General features: G+C 38.0%; 1 protein-coding gene across 2 annotated transcripts in view; it reads right to left on the reverse strand.

Annotated features, from left to right (window-relative positions):
* Positions 1-26,674, reverse strand: part of INO80 (INO80 complex ATPase subunit) — a 122,200-nt gene that overhangs the window by 38,519 nt on the left and 57,007 nt on the right. For both annotated transcript variants that reach the window (XM_019645024.1, XM_019645023.1), the window contains exons 19-25: positions 25,953-26,038; positions 22,987-23,154; positions 22,637-22,770; positions 20,413-20,480; positions 19,445-19,538; positions 18,514-18,685; positions 4,401-4,541 (exon numbers count right to left, since the gene is read on the reverse strand). In XM_019645024.1, coding sequence (XP_019500569.1) covers positions 4,401-4,541; positions 18,514-18,685; positions 19,445-19,538; positions 20,413-20,480; positions 22,637-22,770; positions 22,987-23,154; positions 25,953-26,038 — 863 coding nt within the window. The remainder of the gene's footprint in view (positions 1-4,400; positions 4,542-18,513; positions 18,686-19,444; positions 19,539-20,412; positions 20,481-22,636; positions 22,771-22,986; positions 23,155-25,952; positions 26,039-26,674) is intronic.

A 26,674-nucleotide genomic window follows, 5' to 3' on the forward strand; every position in this document is an offset into this window, starting at 1 on the left:
GAACCTACAACAAACTATAGATCCACAGAGTGCTGGAGAGCTTGCAGATAAACTGAGATACCAGGTCAGGAATAAAGCTAGCATAGATGTGTATATATCTCATTGCTTTGCACCTCCATTCATTGCTGGCTGTTGTTTTTGGCAAAGTTCTATCTACCATACACTGGATGGTGAGGCCAGAAAGGGAGCTGGAGCTAGTCAGTCATCATTAAAATACTAAAATTGGTCTGGTATATTTGAAGCTATCTTCAATGATGTGTGGCAAAGCTCCCATTTATCAACACTTCTCTCTCCTCTTCCCTGACCAGGCTGCTGACTGACAAAGCTAATGGAAAATAAGAGAATCTGTCTTTCAAGCCATAAGATGGGGGTGGGGAGCAATTGCCAGAAGTTGTGGATTTATTTCTTGGCTAGGGCAGAGGCTATGCATAGATTATCTCACTGCAAAGGGCAACAACACTCAAATGCTGCCCCCCAGTAGAATAGAAGGCTCCTGTCAATTAGAAACATAGGCTTTATCCTTCTTTAGCTATCTGAGTCTATTCCTATTCTAATAAGCAGTTGTGTGTTCAGATGGGAAGAGCCAATAGATCTAGGTTTGCAACAAGCATCATCATCTCAGGCTGAGTCTTGAAAAATACTGCCCTGGGGTACATAAACAGTCAGCTAGCTTACCATGGGGCTGTAGGTGACTTTGCTGGGGACTAGAGGATACCAAAACCAGAGAAAGAGTATCATTTACCAATAACCACAGAATAAATATGCTCTGGCTCGCAGTGAAGCTGAACTCAATTTGCTAGGGAGCAGCGCCATCTATAGCCCAGATGCAAAACTACAGAGGGTCACAACAAGCTGGGCCCCTAGAGCTCCAAAACAGGTTCATACAGAAACTGGTTTATGTAGACAGTACTAAGAGCAGGTTTGGGTAATCTCATGTTACCTCTGCCCTCTCCAAAAGGAGTTTGTTCTCTTGCTTCCAAGTTACTCAGTTTTCCCACTGAAAGTTGAGCATAGGCAAATAAACACTGAATTACAAATCAGATGGAGAAAACCAGGTCTCTCCCTGAGATGGTTTGTCCTGGCAGTGACCCAGCAGATACTCGACCATCTAGGGTATGAGTCCCAGAACCTCACAATCGATAGCTGCTATCCTTCCATAAAAAAGGTTAAGGAAGCAGTGGCCTGGACTACAGGATGACGACCAGTACTATGTCTCTCCCACAGCATGTGTTCTCGGATGAGTCAAGCATAGTCTACGAAGACTCATACTGACCAATTTTACACTTAAAGATAACTGCTTTGATGTTTCTTTGTTTCTTTTGTAGCGCAGCAGGACTTATATTGGAATTATACATAAAGACTCTGTGCCCGTATTTTCAGGATGAAAAATCAGAAGCTAGAATCTCAGGCTGAGGGATAGGGGTAGAACAGTGACACAGGAAAGAATGTTTTCCTTGCCTGTGACGCACTTCTAGGCACTCTTAATAGTTTGAAAACAAACCAATTTTTTCTCGTTATAAACTTTCACCTATTTTCTAATTTTCATTTTGTTGATATCCTTCCAAGACCAGAATCGAAACTGGGAGGTTTGCAAGGCACAGTTCTTAGTGAAATATTTTTTAATGTTTTGATAAGCTTCTTTGGCAGGAGCTCTGCGTTAAGATACATGCAGATCATAGAATGTCATGTTGTAAATACACAAACAGCAAACTCATGAGATCCAAAAGGGAACAAGCAAATCCATTTCTACTTAAATCCTGCTTTCAAAGTCAGCTCAATCTTAGACAGCCTCCACCTGTTCTGCTAACCCCAGTGGCCTTCCTGACTGCTCAGAAGCGGGGGGAGATGAAGCATGATATACCACTCTTCCCTCCCCACAAATGGAAATGCACGGTCCCCTCAGTCCCACATGAGCTAACCTCTGTTTCTTGCTTCATTAAGTTCCTAAACCATAGTATCTTCAGGGGCTGCCTCCTCAAGCATTCAGCGCGTCCTTCCAGAAGACAAGTGTATTCCTGCTCAAGCTCTAGGAAGCGTAACGGCTCCAAGCGCTACAGTTTTTCAGTAAGATGAATTCCCAGGCCTTAGTTCATTAACCCTGTAGGATTATTTCCTCAGCTAATGAGAAAACAGCTCCCATAATTCCTTCCTTAATGGCACAGGTCTTCCTGAACTGACCCTCAAGTTTTCATAGCATGTACCAGGGAAATTAATTTGTCTTAACTAAAGGCCAAGGTTGAGGCTTCAAAGGAAATCAGTTTCTCTCCACCAGAGATGAGTTAGAAATCAATATAATTAAGGTATTTCATAAAATGTTGCCTTATTCACATACCAGATCTGATCTGAAAGATATGTGTGTATAAAATATCCAAACATGTTTAAAACTTTCTCCTGTCCTGATAACCATGGCGTAATTACTCCCATTTGCAAGTTTAGCTCATACTATGTGAAGAAACTACAAATATGGGGGTGAGGGGCCGAGTAGGATGCTGGGGAGGAGCCCTTCAGTCAAATGATAAAAGCCTTCTCCTGCTCCAGCGCCACCACACCCTTATGCTATTATAGCCTTCTTCAAGTTACTGCTTACTGTCCTTTAGGGAAACAGCATCATCAGGCATGATAGTTTAGATTTCTGGATCCTCAGAAAACAACACTGTAGTACAGCAGGGGTACCCATGTGCGAATATGGGTACTGCACATGGGAGAGTGGGGCTGTTCTTTCGAGCGGTTGGTTATAAAGCTCTGAGTAGTATAAATGAGGAATTTTTATGTCCATAAATGCAGTTACAGTTCAAGACAGTTAACTTTTTATTGGCTCTATAAAACACTGGTAATATGAGAAGTAAAAATGTCTTGACATACTGCTCTCAAAAATGTACACTTCCTCTTATCAGGCATCTCGGTGTATACACATCAGATTAGGAGAGTGAGAAGGAAACGACCACACTACCATGAAGCCTGCTTTTCATGGAAACACTTGGCTTTTAGATAATTCCTAGAAAAAAGTGCATTTCTCTGTTATCAACTGAAGCTTCAAAGACCAAGAATGCTTTGGAAGAACCAAATACATACAAAATCTAAATACTTTCTGATAGTCAATATAAATTAAATGAAGCTGACAGTGGTAAGGGAATCAAATTCATGTGACACAGAACCAGCAGAAAGAAATCTAGGAGGCAGGAGTCAATGGGATTCAACACTATTATTTTATTCCCATTCACCATCTTTCTTTGGAACCTCTGCCAAATTCTGACCTTTGGTAACTTAACAAAGTAAGGGTGCAAGCTGATGTAAATCACTAATGAAGACTCAAAAGGCTCCACCCTCTTTGAATAAAACTGTGAAAACAGTAGACTTGCTAGGATGAGTGAAGAAAACAAGAAAATAATAGAAGGGTAAGAAATGTCAACCTCTTAGAGTCTCCTGGCTAACTGAAAGTTGCCCCTTAAAAGCAAAAGGAAACAAGTTGGAAAGGCAGAAACTTGTCCTTTGCTCTAGCCAGTCTGGCCACATCTCTACTCCACCTCTCTTTCCTTCCTATACTTCTTCGAGGCTATAAGACAGCTGTTATCTGGCATTGATCAATAAGCACTAGAAAGAGAGTGGAAGATGTCAGCAAAGTAAACAACTACAGTGTGCCAACGGGAGCCTTTCAGCGATGCTGTCAACAATCACTGGAGTGCCCTGTTTTGATAAAACTGGTTACAGGAAGGATCCAACAGCTGCTCCAAGTTGAAACCGCACCAGAAACGACCCCCATTCTGTAAATAAGACTGACTGAACAGAGAATGCTGCGCAACAGTCACTTTTCAGAAGGAACATACTTGTGAACCACAGTCCAGGCAGGACTGCTGAGGAAAGTGAGAGAACAGCAGACTAAGAAGTTTCTTGATGCGAGAGTGTTATGTTTCCTTTTGTTATGCGGAGACTATGCTGAGGCGATAAGGCCAGATCAAATCTCCCTCCCAATCTGGCCCCCTCCTCTGAAAAACCCTCAAAAACCTCAATGCAGGTGACAAATGGCTCCCTCTCCTTTTCAAATATTCCACCGTCCCTGACCCTGCTGTTGGGTGACAATCTACCTGACAGATGGCTTGCTCCCATGGTAGATTAGAGCCCCTGACTAAATGAGAGGAACTACACAGGACAAATGCGGTCAGGGAAAGAAGCCACTCCCATGTACCATACAACTATTCTTAAACCAACACAATCAAAGTGAGTAGTGCTGTCTGGGGAAAGCCATGACTGTGGCATGGATGCTCTTTCTAAATTCTGAGGATTTGTATGTTTCTCAAGGTCCAAATAGCTTAAAACAGGTCTGTTTAAGAAATTAATCCCTTGAAAATTGGTTATTTTTTCAAATACCACCTATTTTGTCTCTTTCCTCTGGTGACACTTACTCGTGGACTGGCCACACACAAAAACGATGGTAGCTCAGTGAGCAGGCAGCAACGAAGCGAGGAGGTAGCTGATCTCCGCTGATGGATGACCTGATCTGAGTAGCCACTCACTGCTTTACAGTGGCTGCTGAAAACCAGAGACTACAAAACAAAAATGAGAATTAGTGCCATTGACAATTATGTTTAATGTAATCAAAACTGAGGGAAAATGTCACATATTAAACATCTGATTTAAAGACATTCTTCCTAGTGAATATTATTAATTCTAATATACAAACACTATTTAAAACCAAATGTATAATCTAGTCAAAGTCCACACTAATTTCATTATTAATGTACCTTAAGCCAAGTGTCATTTCTAATTCTACCTTTTTATGGAAAGCTACTTTAAGTATAAATGGTGACAGCAAAACTTTCATTAGACAAAACACTACGTGTGTATATGGGGGGGAAGTTTGGTTCATCTGTTATACCATGGACACAAACACAGGTCTTGAGTTAAAAACAATAATGACCATCAATATTTACTTCTAAATTTTTCTTTAAGGCAAATCTGTTTAGCATCACATACATGTACTAACATAGTGCAGTGTAGTTCTAGCAAGTTTAGCAGTTTTATGTGTTCGATGACATCAATACAAGTGGTCAGGAACAGGAAACGATATTTCTTTACTTCCTCTACTTGGCCACCACTTAAAAAGATATAAATTCTTCACTTATATTACCGTATCAAAAATACATTTTAGAAGATTTCATAGCTCATGTTAAAGCTTCAGTTTACAGTCATTCATATGAAAGATTTACAGTGTTGAATATTCATGTACAAAAGATTTGCCAATGGGATTAGTGTTCTGTGTTACAGATGCAGTTCTTTCTTCAGTGTTAAGACATTTTATTGTGGGATCTTTATTCTTGATTACTTCACTTCTTTGTTTTACTGGTTTCTCAAATAAGGCAGGTTGGTGACCATACAGATGAAGATAATACACAAGGTAGTCAAAGTCAAGAAAACAAATTGCAAGATGAACAGTAACCAGGATCCTTGCAGGAGAATAAGTTATAATTCCAGTACCAAAAGCTTCTAGTACCAAACCTCTTTAATGCTTCTTTATTCAGTATCTATCTTCTCCCAAAGTATATGGGTTCTTCAGGATCATAGTTTGAGAGAAGCCACCTCAAGCTGTTTAGTAGGACATGTGTATTATAATTTGCTTCCATGAAATAATCAGCATCTTCTCAATAATGGTCATGAACAAAATGAACAGCTTTAACTCTTTCCAACAGAGCTGAGATGTCTTCAGTGGTTTCTAATCACACCGTATGGAAGTCTTTAAAATACTTTATTACAGTGGTGGGTTCATGTAGCTTTGATGTGTCTGACCTTTTTCTCTAGATATTGAAGTCCCTGTTATTACCCAGAAAAGAACTTGAAGCTTCTGATAAAAGTTTTTCAACAATTATCTGTGTTCTCATCTTGATGCTGGCTAGCATCTACATTGAAGTTCATCCACCTCTCTACATGTTTATGTCCGTTATCATCTGAATGCCAAGTGTGAGGATCATTATAAAGATTATTAGACTGAGTGTCACCCTGTTCTTCCAATACTGAATAGCTAGGAGCATTACTTAAAAACCCTATTACTGAGCCGGCCGAGTGGTGTGTTGGTTAAGAGTTGGCTTGGGACACCAGCTCTGAGCAGCAGGGCCCCGGTTCAGATCCCACATGAGGGCCAGTGACGCTGGCCCTTTACAGCTGGGATGGTGAACAACAGCTCGACCTGGAACTGGGCTGCCGTGAGTTGCCGGTAACGGCATAGGCTGCAGCCCCTGCTGCAGTGGGCTGCCGTGAGCTACCATGAGTGGCCGGCAGCCAGTGTGAACGGCCGGCAGCCGGCGTGAGCTGCCGTGAGCCACCATGAGCGGCCATCCAATGGTGGGCGACCGATCTGCCTCAGCCGGGAAGAGCACAATGATAATACCAACATGGGGTGGTGAGGCAACGTCCTTCAAAACTAGACTGAAGAACCAAAGGACAGCAACTTGTCTGTTCCCCTTCCCAGATTCCCTAACGCTGCTCCCCTCCCCCAATTCCCCAATAAAATCTTTAAAAAAACAAACAAAAAACACCTATTACTGATGCATAGATGAAGGTGAAAAAAATGTAGACAATTTTCTTGTTTTCCATTAAGTGCATTTCTGATTATGAGTAGCGATGCCTTTTGCCCCTCCTGGGGATAGACAGAAAAGATGACAAGTCTAGCAACCACTGCTCATGTCATCCAGCTATAGTAGTATTAGGGCTGCTAGCTGGAGTATCCACTGCCACCCACATGGCTGAAGCAGCAGCGGTAGCTGACCTAAAAATTTGAATTCTTTACTAACTTCTAAAGAAAAATAACTAAACAATGCCTCTATCAGGGATCTCCTAAAGTCACCTTCCTTTTATGTATTCTCAAATGGCAAAACCAACAGAAGCTGTATTTTACTTTATTCCTAGAGTATAAAGGTAAAAGACAAAAGAACAATCCTTTAATTATTTTCTCTCCAACACTGAAGTTATTAATAAGAAAGGGATACAACTTTCACTGTAGGAAGTCCTTTCAACACAATATGTCATTTGTGATACCTTTCTGGAAAAAGTCCAACAACAACGCTATTTCCAGAGGTGGTCATTCCCAAGTCAGAATATGTTCACCTGTCTTATTATGAGCTAGGTGAACATGATAGTCTCACTGGACGTCACTAAGTCAAGGTGATTTGCAGCTTTCTGATTCCAGATTTAAAAGAATAAAAATAATTCACTAGCTCAAAATGTTCAACACACACAGCCTTAGCTTTAGAGAAACCCTGAATACCCCCAGCACATTTTACTCAGTTTATACTTTTCTAGGTTATTCTATTAACATTGGTTCCATCAAAACTTTCTTAGTACAAGTGGTCCTTAGAACCACACCACCCACATTACCATCACATGACATGAACTGTTAGACACAGAAGAACACAAAGGACATCTTAAACACAATTGTGTAGGATGCGTGGGTGGGGTAGGGACAGAAAAGGGGTTTCATTACTCCTGTAGTTTATTTTGGCCTAAAACAAATTAGGAAAACAAACGAAGAAAACAAGAATGTCACACTATAGGAGATGCGACTTGGTTACAATGTGGTCACAGGTTTTGCCATTGTGTTGTCTCCTCCTCATGCTCTAGATTGTCACATTACACTGTAGGCACTTGCAGCTGTGTGCACCTTGCCGCCAGGACCATAATATGTACTTAGCAGTAAAGTCAGGCCTTTTCTTTTTTTTTTTTCTTTCTTTTTTTCTTTTTTTTTAGCTGAGCCATCCTGCTACCTGTTGGCAGCTCAGCGGCTGCTCAGCTCGGGCTGACTCGAACCGCTGTTGCTCAGAGCTCAAACTCTTGAGCGAGCTCTTAACCAACTGAGCCACTCGGCCGGCCCAAAGTCAGGCCTTTTAAGAGTCTTTTGGAGCCATGTAAAAGACTTAAGTGAAAGTAAGTAGGGCAGAATGATAGACCCCATAGCTGTACACTTCTTTCTACAGTGTAGCACAGAAAACACACAGATATTTCCCTCCTTAGACACAGACTTACCCATTTAACAAGGGACCATATACTTTGCTCTCCATTGTCTTGTTTAAAATTAAAAAGAATACTTATGTTAATATTAGGTCTTCATTACTTAGAAATTAATTTTTTGCTTGTCAGTTCTTAAATAATATCAAATTTAGATACAGAGAAAAGGTCTCACTTTAAAGGAAAGAGAGTGATGTTTATAGATCAACTGCTAGGCTACGTGGATTCTATTTTCACAGATATTTTAAGTGACCAAACAAAAAGGGGGAAAATAAAATACAGAAAAACCCTGAACAAAATGGCTTCCCAGGGCTTTCCACAAGGGGCGTTGGCAGCTCTCAGGATCTCAGGAAATGATGATAGATATAGATACTGTAGTTGTAAATGAACATTTAGCGGAAGAGTTTTGGAAAACTTCCTGTTTGGGGGCTTCTTCATCAATAGTCAGTCAAAGCTCTCTAAGCATTTAATAGAGAATAGTGTTTAAAACTTAAACATACACCACTTTTTAAAACAATTGTTTAGATCCTTCTGTATATTTTAAATTGCAAAGTCTGAAATGCCCCCAATTTCTATGAGGTAGTTGGCTCATTAGAGTTGTAGAGTATATAAAGCTTTCAACACATATGATGCCTAAGTAGACCATTACCATGACAACAGTTTCATTGACACTGAGATAGGAGATGGAGTCAATGCTGGTACTATTTCTGTCGATCATCATTCTTAATGTGACACTGAACTGGTTATAGTATAAAACCTGTTCTGCCTCCCCAGAAGATGGCTAAATGATCTATTTCCTACAGATTCTGGTTTTTGTCTTTATTCTTCTAAGCAAAACAAGATTAAGAAGGAAAAGAGATTCATATGTGTGATACTTGTACTTTTTAACCTCTGCAAAACCATACAAGAAAGGAGCTCTAGCCAGAGCCCACTGTGGGAAGGGAGGTGTGTGAGAATGAATTTATGAAAGTTTTGAGCTAAATACTGTTCCTTCTTGAAATTCTCACCAGCAAAGCAGGGTGGAACACAATGAAATTAAGTGGACACAGCATCAGAAGAGAAGGAAATATCACACAAGTATTCATGTCAGGTAAAAGATTTTAAAAGGTCCTAAACTTTGTACAACACACCCCTAAGTGTCATCTGATCTGTGTCCTTAGCCTAGTCCGTAGTTCCTTGATGTTTATGTATCATCCCAAAGCCAGTACTATGAGAATAGTACTTCCTTGAACTTTGTAACACAGAATTCAAATTTAATATTCACTGCAGAGAACGCGGGTTCTATAGGCACACTGGGAAAGAAAGAGGTTCTCCACTTGAAACCTATTTAACTTTACTAACCATTGTCACCCCAATAAACTTTAACTAAAAAGAAGAAAGATTCTGTCTAGATTCATTCACATCCATCAGGGGGAAGGAAGACTTAGGATTGCTGAACATGACTCAAATCGTATGTGATCTGAGACAGAACAAGGTGACAACATGTAGCTAGGTCAATACTCATTATCTTCCTCAGAGGAATAAGAATCATGCCTTCCCCTTGTTCTGATGATAGGAAGCTGTATTCAGGAGACAGGCTACTGTAACAATTGCTACTACTAATTATAAAAGAAACGAAGGCATGAGAGAACAGAATGAAGGATTTTCTGCACTAAGAGGACAAAGCTGAGTATGGGAATATTAATTTAAAGCTCATTTCATAGCTCCAAAGGAATTTTATTTAAAATTATTGTTTGATTAGTATAAGAAAAAGATTCCTGACACTCGCTCCCGACTTTAGCATTTCTCCTGTCTCTTTTCTCAGGTCTCTCTGCTTGAGAATATTCCCAACTTTTACTTTTAAAACCCATTTTGAACATGGAATCTGGATTCAACTCATATGTTCTTCCATCAAAACTTTAAAACATAATTTGTGTTTACTTTGCATATTAAAACAAGGCTACTTCACTTCCTAGTACCACAAAAGAAAGCAAAACAAATTATGTTTATGAATAATAAAAGTTACATAATCAGAACTAAGTTGGCATATCAAATGAAAATGCAAGATATAGAAAAGAACTTGCAAGGACAAGTTTTGCTCACAAGGAGTTACGGCTTATGAGCAATGAATTCCTGTTGAAGATGAAAGCCAGGTATCACACAGTATTTAATATCTCCCGCAGCTGACATTTGCTATGCATAATAAAACTGTAAACAGATGGTGACATAGACACTGGGAGAGATACCAACATCCTTTCCAGTTTAAGAACTTTCATGGTGTCACAGTCAGAAGCCATCTAGAGCCTAAGGCAAAAACCTCAGGAGGGTGAATCCCAAAACAAACTTTAAAATGAAGTCACTAATCAAGGGCACCAGCCCAGCAGCAAGGGGCTGTAGTCATTTTAAGATATGTCCACCGATTTTTTCATACCTCTCTCTTCAAAAGGTAGAGTCTAGTTTCCCTCCCCTTGAGTGTGAATCAGACTTAATAACTCCCAAAACGAGCTCATAAAGGCATTATATTATGGTTCCTCCTTGCTCTCTCTGTCTTGAATCACTCACTCTGGGGGAAGCCAGATGCCATGAGATGAGGACACTCAAGCAGCCTGGACACTCAAGTCCACACAGCAAGGAACTGAGGCCTCCAGCTAACACCAACTTTCCAGGCATGTAAGTGAGCTACCTTGGAAGCAGTTCCTATGGCTCTAGTCAGTCTTTCAGATAACCGTAACCCTAGCTGATATCTTGACTTTAGACGATTTTCTAAGCCAGAACCACCTAGCTGAGCTGTTCCCAAGTTCCTGAACAATAGAAATTGTGAGATATTAAATGTTTATGTTTTAAACTGCTAGGCTTTAGGGTAATTTGTTATGTAGGTACAGATAACTACTACAGGAGCTAACATCCACAACTGACCCTTTTTGCAATTACCCTTGAGATTTCTAAGCATTAGCTTCTCTCTGCTGGCATTCCTCAGTGCCAAGAAATGCCTCTAGTTCTCAGCTCAAATACAAAGCAAAAATAACTGATGTACAATAAAAATCAATGAATGATTAAACAAGTTACCAATACCACTTACATTTTCCAACCCCCAAGGAAAAGTTAGAATTCTTCACAAAATTCTATTTTTAAAACTGAGTAAGAGTATACTTATAATTTTAGGCTGAAAGACATTCCCTCAGATGAGAATACATATCAAGTTCCAAAGGGAAAAGCAATAATGCACCAACACTCACTAAGTCATTCAGCAAACATTTATTTAATATAAAAGTGCATCTAAAACACCCAGACCACAAAGACAAGAGGGACTGTGTAAAATGTCCAAACATCTAAATTGCATTCCCACTTGGGGGAGAAAAAGCTACAACAAAAAAATGACAGAACTGCTTAATAATACTTTTTTTTTCATGTTCAGCTTAGTTTCTGTCTTTCTGAGCATTGTAAAACATTCTTAATGGTTTTACAGATAGACGTATCTTATCTTTCTGTTAATTATAGAGCTCCTACCAGTATTCACTAGATCAGCGGTTCTCAACCTGTGGGTTGCAACCCCTTTGGGGGTCCAACGACCCTTTCACAGGGGTCGCCTAAGACCATCGGAAAACAAAAAGATATTTACATTAGATTCGTAACAGTAGCAAAATTACAATTATAGAGTAGCAACGAAAATAATTTTATGGTTGGGGGTCACCACAACATGAGGAACTGTATTAAGGGGTCGCGGCATTAGGAAGGTTGAGAACCGCTGCACTAGAGTATTCTACCATGTAACATGGGTAATTAACCACTTTTGCATCCCCATCAATTGTCTCTCTTTCATGTTCAAGTTCCCTCTTTGCTGCCTTCTTTTATAGTCTTCAAATCTGAGTCTCCTCTCCTACAAACTCACCTTTGACTTAAACCCAAGTGTCCCTCCCGAAATACCTTCCTATTCTTGTTTTTAAATGTCACAGTTCATTACCCACTTTCTACACCCTCTAACCAGAATCTCTGTCCCTGTAAATCCCTGTACTTAGGCCTTTGGTCCTATCTACACTCATAACATCAAAGAGCTCCTTATCTTGTGCCTGGCTAAGTGTTCACTTTAAACTTGACCTAGAATTTTCCATTCCCTCTGGAGCCTTTCTTGAACTCTGGGTTTTGGAAGTGATTCCTCCACTGCCAATGCTCATCCTATCCAAATCAATCAGAGTCCCTTGACCCTTTCTTTATAAACCTTTTGGCTATAACCACTTCTGTTGGGTCCTTAGTATGTAATACTTGCAACTTTTGCTTAACATCCTCCCTAATATGGACACGTGTCCAGTCTTTCCTGATATCACCCTCTGAGATTAATTCACCAAATACCATGGCAGAGATCACCACTGGTGTGCTGTAACAACTTGAGTGATTTGGCAGCCTTCCTGGTGCCTGCTACCAGATTGCTCCTTACCAAGGCTTGATAGTAGCCACCAAAACTTGATCACCACAGGATTATAACTATAGCATGTGGTGAAGAAAGTAAGCCAAAAGAGGGCTGAGACTCCTGGTTTAACATCTAAATCCCAATAGACTGGCACTCAAAGACTCCACGATTTACATTTCTGGCCCCTTTTCTCGCTACTGTCCTTTATTTTGGCTCAAATCTTTAACTTGGAATATCCTTCCTCCTATCCAGGTCCCTACCACTCAAGATTCAACTTAATACCATTTCTATAACGACTTTTTCATTCATTTCAACCTAAATGATCTCCCATTCTGAACTTTACAACTAATCATCTACTATTAATCTGGCAGCTAATTATGCCTTCTTTCAACTCTTGAATCGTTTTTATTTTTAGTCTTTTTAAGTTTAAAAATAAGTGCACTTATTTTTACCATGTGCATGAATGATCTTTCAAACCAGAAAACAGGGACTCTGGCTGTTAACACACCTTGCCCACAGTAGCCACTGGTACATGTCAAGTTTGTAAACAACATTAATTACATGTGCTTTCCCTCTGCAGGAGTAGATTGACATTGGGAGGAGACTATTCTGAAGGTAGCCCGGATCAGGGGAGAAAAGGAGCATTAGACAACCCCCAACCATTAAGCCAGGATCATGTTCTACCACTGGAGATTCATTCAATCAATAAGCTCTTCTTCCTTCCATACAAATCAATGTGCCCATTCACTCAATCCCATTGAACCTTGGGATCAAACAATTAAAAACAGCATGAGACAGAAGTAGTAAAGGGTGTGTGAAAAAGAATACTTTTTCCAGTAAATGTTGAGTCTTCCCCTCTGTCACCATTTCTTACTCAATTAGGTTTCTTTTACTATCCAAATCAGTGGCCTCCAAAGAAAGCACATGCAAGCTTCACAATGTAAACAATATTAATATGTTATTGTGTTTATCATTTTAAATAAAGTAATACATAGGTATTGGTGAAACGGATTAAGAATGTTTTAATAAAAGGGGGACATAACGAAAAAACACTTGGGAACTACCGGCCTTCACTATCTACATTGCTGAAAAGAGTTTAAAATAAGATTTATAAGCTGATTCTAAAATTTACATGAAAATGCGAAGGGCTAAGAACAGTCAAGGCAACACTTAGGACCAAAGCTAGAGGACCTGTGCTACCAGTTATCAAGACTTATGATGAAGCTATAGTTATTAAGATAGCGTGGTAATGGCTCAAGGATAGACAAATGGACTAATGGAACAGAACAGAGTCCAGAAACAGACTCCCACATACACAGCCATCTGTGACAAAAGTGATGCTGCACTTGTAGTAAGGATGGTGTTTTCAATAAATGAAGTTGGGTCAAATAGATAATGAATATCCATATGCAGTAAAACCGACAATCCTTAACACAGACAAAAACTCAATTCCTTGTAGATCTGAATGTGAAAAGCAAATAAAAAAAACTTTTGTTGGAGAAAAGCATGGAGGATTATCTTCATGACCTTGCTATAGGCAAAGATTTAACAGGGCACAAAAATGCTAACTTCAACAAAGGATAACACCACTGAAGAGTTTGTAAAAAAGTAAGCTATAGAGTAGAAGATATCTGCAATACATAAAAAATTGCGAAAGAAAAATACAGACAGCCTATTAGAAAAATTAGGGTCTTGAATAAGCATTCATAAAGGAGGTTATCAAAATGGCCAGTAAGTTTAAGAAACAGTACTGAATATCGTTACTCATAAGGGAAATAAAATTTATAGCCACAATGAGATACTAATACACGGAAGAGCTAAAATGAACAAACATCATCACATTCTGGCAAGGATGTGAAGCACCGAGAACCTCTCATACACTGTTAATGTTAGTGAAAATTGGTGCAATTGTTTCAGGAAATTGTTTGTCGTTAATCTATTAAATATGGCCATATGCATACCCTATGGCCCAGAAATTTTACTACTAGGTACATACCCCACAAAATGCATATAATTTTTCACTACAAGGTGTGTACAGTAACGTTCACAGCCTATTTGTAACAACAAAAACTGGAACCAACCCAAATATTTGCCTATAGTAACTCTTGTGGGAGGGCATTGGAGAGGAACAGTGAATAGAAATGGGTACAAAGAGACTTCTGCAGTAGAGTTCTGGTGGAGTTTTATGAAGTTATTAAGCTGTATGTACACTTATGATTTGTGTACTTTCCTATATGCATGTTAATATCTCCAGAAGGACAGTCAAGGCAACAAAAGAAAAGGTTTAAAATTTTTAACGTATTTTACCTATTAGTATTTCTGTGTCTCTCTAATCTACTTGGCCTGTTATCTACTGAAGGAAAGCAAATGGTCATCTTTTCAGAATCAAGTTCTTTGCTTCTTAGAATCATGAGTTCAAACGGATACTAATTAATTTTGTCAGGAATAAAATTTTTTTAAACCTTCCCAATAACTTAGTTAGATTACTGGTTATTATTTCTAAGTTTTCTTCCTACCCCCTCAAGCTTTTAAAGATGGACCCCACATTTATACATCAGCCCTTTTACTAATCTTTCAAGACTTTTCTTGTCTTTCCTCAGTTTCTAACTCACCATATGGATTATAGCAAATACCTCTCAAGTCATATTTTTAGGAGATTGGCTGAAAATAGTCAGTAGGCACAGCTATAAATCTGTTTTCAGTGAAAATAAAAATTTTCTTTCGGATATCACAGTAATAGAATCCCTATTTAAGCAAAGCGATTTTTCACAGGATTTGTAAATTGTATTAATGCCAAAGGTATTTTTGTAGACCTCAATGACAGCAAATAAATCATATCAGGAATGAAAGGCACAAGGTACACACATGACGGATTTATCCCACACAAAGCAACAAAAAGAAACCAAAACCTTGTATTTAAAACCAATTGACAAATTCAAACATCAGCACAACAGATAATTATTACATTTAAGTCTCAGCGCCGCTGTTCATATTCGATGAGTTATTTTTAAAAAGACTCATTTTTGCAATCACGGTTTTTAAAAAAATGAAAAACTAGCAGTATCAGAGTAGACTATGAAATTTAGAAGTGTGATTTTGATGTGTGTATGTATGCCAAAATATGCATCTTAAGTTTTAACTTTTATATTCTTAATTAATGAATTTTGGAAATCTGTTCTAAAGGATTAGGTGTCCTAAATTTCCTTCTCTACTCTTCTTTGCAAAACAGACCAAAAACAAAACAAAACACTATGCTCTTTAGAGAAATGTTTCTTGAATAAAAATTCATTTCAGAGAAACCAGTGTGAGAAACAGCACAATAATGGTGATAGGCATACTCTAACAAGGCCATTCTTGGGGAACAGTTCCCATAATAAACTACATTGCTCAAGTTTGAATCAGTTGATTCTTTCAAAATTACTTCTTTTTATTTATACTCTCTTAGAATACCAGGGATATATTAATGACAGGTACATACCAGAATACACTAAAACAGAGATGGACCTTGATTGCTAACTAAATGTCAGGTTAACTGCAATGAAATGTGCATACTGCTCTCCGAGCAACTTCTGGTCTTCTCTTTCATATTCAGAAACAGAAAACTCTTCCTTAAGTTCCAAAATGTCGGTTTCTTTCCTTTCTTACCATGATAAGAATGGTCCAGAATCTTCTACATGGTATTCTCTTTATCTAGTCCTCTAGCTATTCTAATATTGTACAGTCATCTAGTGCTGCATTTTTTCAAACCATGAGTAGCAAGGGTCATGAAATAATTTTTTAGTAGGTTCCCATTAACATAAAAAAAAATAAAAGAAAAAGAAAACCCAGGGTGTACTGTACATGTAAGTATTGTTTTGTGAATATTTTGTTTTAAAAACACATGTACGTGTAATGTCTGATATGTCTACATACTGACCAGGTGATATAAAATATTCTTGACTTGAGTCATGATCACACTTTGAAAACCACAGACATAATGGGCTTTATTATGGTTTTATTGTCAGACATGGAACTTCAACCAAATAATTCTTTATTCAGAACCTAGGCTAACATTTAAGGCTAGATACCATGTAAAGATCATTCTGCTAAGTTGAAAGCAGAGAGTCCTTAGAATAAATAGATCAACAAACTCTGGCAAAATACACTGCCTGGTTGGTATTTCAATATATGCATGTTGGAGGTAAGGACAATAAGACCAAAGCAAAACAGTGTCTCTACACATATATGATTAGCTTTCAGCTACCTAGCCCACTGGCTCAGTAACTCAGTGTAAATTTTAAGCTACTACAAGAGCAAATGTCTATCCACAACCCAAAAAAAATTTAAAAAGAAGAAATGTTAGTGAATCTAACTTCAATTAAATAAACTTTCATATTTCACTATCAATTTCCCATAAAACATACTGCCCACATCTGAATTTCTCAGGAAATTCACTAATTGATAGAAGGGCCTCACTGAAAAGATGCTCTGAACACACTACTACATTTTCATAAAAGAGAAGAATACAAATAAGTGATGCATATCTTTAAATATGATGCAGGTATCTACATAATAGGGTATAGTAAACCCAGGGGAGGATGATGCTTTCTGTACCAAAAATAAATCTAGTAAAATTTTATAACTGTAGCGCAATGTTTATTAGCAAATGTAGAGAAATTTGTCTATAAGGAGGTTAAGAGTTCTTCATCAGACATATCAATATTTCACTAGTAGGAAGTCACTCTGCCACCACTGACTACATTATTCCAAACAGGCTGGAACCCAATCCCATTCTCTTTTTGCATTACTAATCTTATTTCCGGAGTCCAAACATGTACACAGAGCAATGCTTGAGAAACCAACTGAGAAAACAGAAGAGAAGGGAATCATATGGGTTCTCCAGTGTAAGGGAGGACACGCCAGATCTAGCCAAAGAACATCCTGCATTTGATAGCAGCTAAAATTAAAGACCCATTAAGTGTTCTAGAGGATACAAGGAAAATGTCCTACCTTCTTACCTAGTTGAAGAACTATAGCATATAAACACCTACAAATCTCTTCTCAAATCTCTCCAGTGTTACCCATTTCATTCAGAATAAAGTCCAAATCCTTAGCAATTAACTTAGAGGGCCCCATATGATCTGGACCTACATCTGTCATCTTATTTCCTGTCACTTTCCCCTTCACCTATTCTACAATGGTCAATAATTATATGAAAAAGTACGCAACACCATTACTTTTCATGGCAGTACAATTTAAAATCACAATGAGATACTACCACAAATTTTAAAAAAAAACGGACTAAAATACCAGGCGTAGGCAAGGATAAGAAACAATAGCAAATCTCTCACTTTGCTGGTGAAATGTAAAACCATTTTGGAAAAACATTTGGCAGTGGCTACTAAATCTAAACATACATATAACTGGATGATAAGCAATCCTACTCCTGAATATAAACCCCAAAGAAATTAACGCCTATGTTCATCAAAAGACATGTACAAGATTGTGCATAGCACTTTTATTTATAATAGCTTCAAACTGGAAGCAACTTAAATATCCATCAACAATAGAATAGATTAATAAATTGTGGGCTATTAAGACAATGCAACATTAAAAAAAGAATGCTATAATGCAACACAGATGAATCTTAGCTATAATATTGAGGGAAAGAAACCAGACACAAAAGAATACATACTGGACAATTCCATTTACATAAAGTACAGAAATAGGAAAAAATAATCTGTGATGATGGAAGTAGAAAAGTGATCACCTTTATTTGTTGGTTTGTTCTGAACTAGAGGTATTAAATGGGAAGTAGCACAAGGGAGACTTCTGGGTGCTGGAAATGGTTCTATACCTTGATCTAGGTAGTTGTTAGACAAGTATATACACATGTATAAATTCAGAGAGTTGTACATTGAAGATCTGTGTACTTTGTAGTAAAGTTATATACAAAATATATATTTAACATAAGCACACACACAAAATGTCTTTTAAATTACATATAGTACGTTACAACTCAATACACTGCTCCAACTCCTCTGAGAACTTTTTGGCTCCATCAGGCCATCATTTACTTTTTACTACTTTTACTGATTCAAAGAAAAGGGAAGGGAGTAAGTACTATATAGATAATTAAGGCTGAAATAATTCCTTACCTTTAACAAAGGGCAGCTGCAAAGGTTGGGAAAGGAGAGTGGAAAATTAACCCCCAGAAGGAAATCCTTGTTTCTCAGATATCTCTGCTGGCTCTCCCCTTCTGGCTCTCCCCAGGAGCGCAGCTGATGGAGCCTGTAGGAGGCTTTCAGAGACAGGAAAAGAGCTAACCATCTGAAACAAACCACAGCAGACATGCTTATTCAGTGCTCCATGGAGGTTTAAGGGTAGTTCATAGCAGCAAGGAACCTTGTCTCTCATTAACATGTCTCTTGTATATCTTGAGCATTTTAGAAACAGTTCTTTCCTACTTTGAGATAAAGCCGTTTCATACTTTTGTTCTATAAATTCTATCTTTGGCATGACTTGGTTTGCTACTATGAAAACTAAAATCCTCCGTAAAGCTCATTTCAGTATTAAGGAATATTCAACACTATCACAAAAACTCTATCATAAAAATATCCTCATATTAGGGAGGGCCTTTCTTAATGAGACAACTATTTATTACATAAATACAAGGTAATAAAATAAGTGAAAGCCATTAGTCCAAAGAATAATAATAACAAAACTAAGTTTCCCAGAACACTTGAGGCAGACTATGCTGCAATCACTACTAACTGAAGGAATCATCAGTCATCATCTGCCCTACAGAAGCAAATAAAATATAGTAGACTAACTAGAAATTAAGAAGACTTGAAGACCTTCTGGTAGCATTTGGAAGAGCCTAAAATTTACGGCATATCATGAAGCATCATGCAATTACTAAATGATCAACAGAAAATTATGATTCCCTAATAAAAATTTTTATTCTTAACAACAAAATGAGAGACTCTCTAAGATGATATAACATCAAATATTTAATTTCACATATTCAATTTTTGTCCTTGTTTATTCCCAAAGGCTCTCTCATCAAACAATGAGCAAACTTCTCACCTGGTCAAAAGTCCCTGAAGCATGAGGTTTGCCATTTCTGCTGGAGATACATCAATAAAGCGAAGGAAAGAGAAACAGCTTTCTTCATCAACACCTAGAACATCAAAGGACAAATTTAAACTAAATAGCAAGTCGAGACAATACTTAACTAAAGCATGCTGAACTGCTGAATTTTGGCTTAAGAATCAAAACGGGCCAGCTGAGTGGCTCAGTTGGTTAAGAGCTTGCTCAAGAGTTTGAGCTCTGAGCAACAGCAGTTCGATTCCCAGCCTGAGCTGAGCTGCCGCTGAGCTGCCAACAGGTGGCAGGATGGCTCAGCTTAAAAAAAAAAATAAAAAAAACAAAAAAGAATCAAAACATATCCTAAAGGTTTGAAATCTCAGCCACTCTGATGGAAGTCAGGGTGTCATATTTTTGTACTACAATCACAAGTCAAAGAGGCAGACCTACGAGAGGTGGCATATATGGGCCAGAGTGAAGTTGGCTCATCAGTTACCTTTGGGGCTTTTGGATCCTTTGCTAAGTGCCCTCCTCTTTTAATCATGCCAGGAAAAAGAAAAAAGGAAAGGATGGAGGTGAAAAATTCTGAACCTTTGCCTTAATACTTTGGACAATGCTCAAACTTGAGCAGCTTCTTTTCCTTAGACTAAGGGGAAGGAAACTAAGCCACATTAATAAGAGTCCTGCATTGTCTCTGTCGAGTTTCAAGAGTGTAAGAAATTATTAAGAGTCAGGTATAAACTAAAGATGGAAGGTCAATGTAATAATTTTTTGTTTCCTGTTGTAGTCACAAATCAGAGAGTTTATAGATGAAAATGACTAATTTACTTAAATCTTATCAAGACTATAAATAAAAACCTAGCACGCAGGCAAACCATTACTAGTTCCAAATCAGTCACTCAGCAAAACAGAGTAGCATCCTGGTAAATCTTTGGCATACTTTCCTTTCCAAAGATCAAAACACCTACCTTTTCTGTGAAAGAGAGACTGCTGGATATAGTCCGGTGCAAATGGAGAAAGAAGAACCCTTAACCACCTGTAAAGTAAGTAAATAAAATAAATCCAAACCTAAATAAAAATATTGGGAAGTTAACCACATAGGAGGTTTCAAACTAAATAGAATCTTTTAGGTTTGAAACTCTTTAAACTTTTAAGAAGTTTGTTATTACCAAAAATCATGGCATAAAATGTCAGAAAGTAATAAGTACTTAATAAAGGTATAAGAAAATAATACAAGTTCAAAGTAGTCTCATTTTATTTCAGAGACCTGCAATTTTAGCACCCTAAGTTATCATACACTACATTAAACAAAAAGCACTATAGCTCCAGTCGGCTTCCTTCTGCCTGTCTAGTTAAATATTAGCCTGGAGCTATCACGGACAGAATTCTTAAAAATAAATTCCAAGAAATTCCTCGATTTCAGTTTCAGTGTCTCAGTTTCAGTTTCATTAGGCTAAATGTAGTCAATAATTACCGTATTTGCCGGCGTATAAGACGATTTTTTGGCCCTGAAAAATATGCCTCCAAGTGGGGGGTCGTCTTATACGCCAGGTACACTTCAGATAGACTGCCCATAGTGCTTGACCTGTGCCATAGTGGCCTCCCGATGCCCGCCCACTTCATTCCACATACCGTTCAGGCATCAGCAGCGCTGCTGGGTGTATGCTCGGCTGTTATGCGATTTTGCTGTTATGCGATTTTACCACACTCGCAAAATCGCACACAGCCGACCATACACCCAGTATGATAGCGCAAAATCGCGAATCGCGATACCATACTGGGTGTATGGTCGGCTGTGTGCGATTTTGCGAGTGTGATAAATTCGGGTTACCGTATATTTCTTTACATATGCATTGAAGATTCGCGATTTTGTGCTATCATGGTGCCTGTTAGAATGTTGAAGAGCTCGCACTTGCGCACTAGTGAGGTCCCAGGGAGATGCTGATGCAAGGGTGGACCAGACTGCTATAGTGACAGGGCGGGCAAACAGGGAGCAGGGACCAATCAAATCAGGCTTTGTATACAGCCAACAGCCAACCACAATACTGCACCATTGTACAGTACAGCATAGAAAATGTCGACCAGTCAAACCCCTATCATCCCTATCATGGCACCAGCCAAAAGAAAGAAGTATGATGCAAATTTTAAACTGAAAGTTATAAACTTTGCTAAGGAAAATAATAATTGTGCTGCTGCAAGACAATATGGAGTAACAGAAAAGATGGTTCGGGACTGGAAATCAAATGAGAAAGCATTAAAGAGTATGCCAAGGGGTAAGTGTGCATTAAGAAGAGGCACCCCACACTGGCCAGAACTCGAAAAACATGTAGCAGACATGGTGGCTCAACATCGCCAAAACGGTTATGTGGTGACACGAAATACAATACGCTTGTTTGCACTTCAGTGGGCCAAATCAAATCTGATATTGTTTTACCTTTTATTTGGTGTGTGGAAGGTGTGCGGAAGAGGGGGTAGTCTTATACGGCGAGTATATAACAAACTCTGTATTTTGAGTGGAAATGTTAGGGGGTCGTCTTATACGCCCAGTCGTCTTATACGCCGGCAAATACGGTAGTTTGATTGTGCTTAGTTATATTATTCCTCTACAGAAGGAGCTTTCTAAATCCATGGTTGTCAAATGTGGGTGTGCATGAGAATCTTCTGGGAGCTGAAAAAACCCAGAAGCCCGGCCTACCCTCACTCAGGTGTAAAACTGACCCACACACCTATTTTCTAAATGGAAGCGGTCTCTAGCATTAACAACCACTGCACTTTTACCAAAACTTGTCACTGCTGATTCTAATACAAAGGTAAATTTGATTAATCTGAAAACCAATCAGTTCTCCCACAAGTGCGATTCCAAGTATGAAATAAGCCATCATGAAGCAATTTCGGTACTAAGGCAGAGACATTTGCTGATCTCTCTTGGTGCGAGTACCTACTTGCACACAGGTGCATATTCTTCAATTGGAAAGGCAACTAGGAGCAGCTAGGGCCTTTGAGGTCATCCAGTTAGAGCCTTGATAATGCACAGATTCCTCCCAGAACATCCCTCAACAAAAAGTTGTCTGCCCTCTGTTTAAATATATATCTCTTGTTGAGGAACTCAAACACTCTCCACTAAATTTATCTCCACAAACCCCCAAATTACAAAAACACTTATAAAGTACATAGACATTAATATTTGCTCACCTGTCTCGTGAATGGTTAAAGACCCTGATCTGTCCATGACGATAGATGAACTTTGAAATCTGGTATGGCTTTAGGGAAATATGAAATGGAGACCAAGTTTCTTGTCGTTCAAATAACTCTGGGTGATTACACACCTAAGAGGAAGGGAAAGAATTAGACAACATTTTTATGTGCAGGCACCACTCTGAAATGATGGGGGATCCAAAACCCTGAATGTTTACCTTTATGGACATATACTTTTGCATTTTCATCTTTTTAACAGACTTTGTTCATTTGGCATCAAGGCTACAGCCTCTTCCTTAAAGTGGGTTAATAAAGACAACTCCAGGGTAGTTGCCCTAAGCTCTTACCTTCCTAAATTGCATGACCAGATTCATGAGGCTGCTGGTGGTGGTCTGTGCTTGCTGGGTAGAGCCCATAGAAGACTGCAATAAATCCTCAATAGAAATTTTGTTCTTTAGTGCCTGATATAGCAGCTTTTGTCGGCTGGTCAGCTGGCAATACATTAGAATCTCAATCTAAAAATCAGTGAGAACATTTATATTTTGAAAAACAGTTTGTAAGATTCAGTATCAGCATAAAGTTGAAAACGCATGCAAACCAGATTATGACTGAAAAAACAATACATCTATCTCTAGAAACTCAGTATCTCTATAAACCTGTGGTGTGGTTAATTATCCAGAAAAATTTTTTTTTTCCTTGACCTTCTTTGCTTGTCACTCACTCTACTGCTGTCCCTGGGCAAATCTCTTCTGTTTTCAATAGCACCAACTATCGTCCACCACAGTGACTTACAACAAAAATATATTCCTAAACATTCCTATGCCCATACTTTCAACTACCTACTATTATAGTACCACTCAGTCTGCAGCAATTGTGTATGTGAAATATCAGAAAAAAAATTCTTTTCCACAATTCACTAAATTGATTAACAGCATTACCATTCACCCAATTGCCCAAAGAGAAACTTCAGTCAGCTCTGATTTTTCTCTCTCATATCCCATGTGTATCATTTCCTAGGTCACTCAACTCAACCTGGAAATTTACTTTGAACCACACTTTCTGATAATTCCCATTGCTTTACTGCAGAATCTCATCATATCTAACCTAGACTACTATGATTTTGAGGTCTTCCAGTCTCTCCTGGTTCTAAGATACAAACCTCATAAGGTAATTCAACTGCTGAAAAACCTTCAATGTACATTACTGTCTATAGTAAAATATTAAAAATTCTTCCATAGGCAGAAAAGACCTCTCATAATTTAAACCACCCAACAGTCCCAGTCTCATCACCACATCGTCCTATATATACCTTAGCAACTGTAGTCTGAATGTTTGCCAAACATGCTGCGTATTTGAATGTTGCTCTACCTTTGTTCATGTTGCTCTTGTTGCCTAGTACCCCCTTTCTATCTTATTTTCCTAGTAAATGACAACTCATTGTTCCACATCTACCTTACATGTCATCTCTGCTTTGATGCCTTCTCTAACCCTCGCTAACAGAACTACTCCCTTATCTATGCTCCCATTACAGTTCACAGAGACCATCACTGTATCTCTATGACACAGTATTACAGTTAGTTATGTATTTATCTCCCTTGGAAATTGGAATGGAACCTTGAGGCTGCATCTTTATGTACCAGTGGCTGGCAGTCAGTAAGAGTTCAATAAATAAATAATTATTTAATAGATTAGAAACATTACTGATGTTTAAGAAATTTACACTGTGCACAGTGGTTAAAAACTATATATAGTACAGGGGCAGCCGGTTAGCTCAGGTGGTTAGAGCGTAGTGCTCATAACACAAAGGTTGCTGGTTTGATCCCCACATGGGCCACTGAGATGCACCCTCCACAACTAGACTGAAACAACTACTTGACTTGGAGCTGATGGGTCCTGGAAAAACACACTGTTCCCCAATAATAATAATAACAATAATAATAATAATAACAATAATAAATAATTGTTAAAAAAACAACTATAGTATACCTTTTGATCACCTCCCTTTTGACTAACAAAATAACAGAAATTATGACACTGCTATCCTTTTTTAAGCCCTTTCTGATATAAAAGCCTCAAGAGTCTAATTTTTTATAAAGTATTTTTCTTCTATCAGCTACATCTGTGTGACAGTACTATTTACTTAAAATCAGCCAGTTTCACAAAATAGCCACCAAGATTTTTTTTAAAAAGAATAAAACTAAGGTGGACTTCTATTCCTCTCTTCGAAGGTGTGCGTCCCCACCACAATCTTGCAAAGAGAGCTACTAATTTCAAAATGATCCACCCTTTTGACAGTGATAGAGGATAACCACCTGATATTATCAAGAATCTGGAAAGATGCCTTTTAGACAAAGAGCAGAATTATGAGAAATAGGTGGACTCTATGGAAGATGGGGAAAAATTCCAAAGGAATGGGAACTGGTAGAAGGAAGGAGAATATGGGTAGAATTCATAGGAAATAATAGAAAATAGATAATAGATCCAAAAAAGATATTTATAAACCAAAATTACTGGCTTTGTGAGAAAATATATTATAACCTGAAGCACATTAAACTTCTAAATCTAACTCTGTTTGCAGAAATACGGGAGACAGAGGAACATGTGTGACACCACCATAATGATGCAATTAGCAAAACCTAGTATGTGGAAAACTACAGGATAAATGACTCAAGTTTATTCAACAAATAATTACAAGGGAAAAACGATTCTTAAGAGACAAGACACCCAAATGCTGTGCGTGGAACTTGCTTGTATTCTGATTTCAAAAATGTGTTGAGAGAGAAAGAAACACATAAGGACAATTGGGGAATATCTGATTGCTGACTGGATATGTGATAGCATAATGGAATAATTGTTTGTTTGTTTTTTTAGCAGGGTTGATAATATGTGGTTATGTATTTTAAAAATGACCAAATCTATTAGATATATATATAAAAATTTTTATAAATGAAATAAAAGACATCCAGGATCTGCTTCAGAATAATCTAGATGGGTGGAGATGACCATAAGTAGATCATTGTTAAAGCTGTATGGTGGTTACAAGGGAGTTCATTATACTATTCTTTCTACTTTTGTAATGTTTCAAATTCTCTATAATAAAAAGTATAAAACAAAGAGAAAAAAACATCACTTGCTGTGATTATTTGACTCACATTAAATCTTCTTTGATCCTCTTGGGCTTAAAGGTCTTCTCTCAATCAAACTAATTACTCTTCAACTCAACATTAATCAAATAATTCTCCTCTCTCCCCTCCGGAGCCCTAAGTTGGTACCTATTAAGGCTTCATAAACTCATAAGGTATTCTTTCCTTACCTTGTCAGACAATTCATTTTCCACATCTTTCTTGATTCTCCTCAGCATAAATGGCTTCAAGATCATGTGTAAGCGAGAAAGTTGATCTGAAACGCCAGGAGGCCCCCCATAAATAATACGTTATACTGATTTAACACAAACAAAAGAAAAATCATAATCATCTCTCACTAAACTGTTTAAATACCTTTTGACCTAATGAGTCCCTGAAAGAGACTGAAACAAATCTTTTTTCCCCAGTAGGAAATCCAGGAATCTGAATTTTCCATAGCATCTTCCTATAGTCAACTGGGTAAAATGCACTTGGATCTCATTTATTCAGACCAACAAGGACCACTTTATTTTTTATTAGAATTCATCTTTAGAGTGTTTTAGGAACATTTTTTATCACTAATAGGGTGCTCATATACTAGGTCTAATGTAAGCTATCTGGGACTCTCAGTGTTCCTCAAAAATCATTTTTCCAAAGTATGTCAGCAAATTAATAACTTAAAAGAAACTACTTAAAGACTTTTCTAATAATTAGCAGATGTCACTTCATGTCTATGTAATAAACACCTCATAGTTATATTCTTAATATTCAATAAAGTCAAGAGTACTGATAAACCAGGTCAAAAATGTTCACAGTAGAAACAAATCCTAATGTAGATAGAAAATAACAAAAATGACCCTTTTAATATTTTCAGTATTTATCACAGGAAAAAAAACCCTTACCCCATTCCACA

This window comes from Hipposideros armiger, unplaced genomic scaffold (assembly GCF_001890085.2).
Source record: "Hipposideros armiger isolate ML-2016 unplaced genomic scaffold, ASM189008v1 scaffold_92, whole genome shotgun sequence".
Lineage (NCBI taxonomy): Eukaryota > Metazoa > Chordata > Mammalia > Chiroptera > Hipposideridae > Hipposideros > Hipposideros armiger.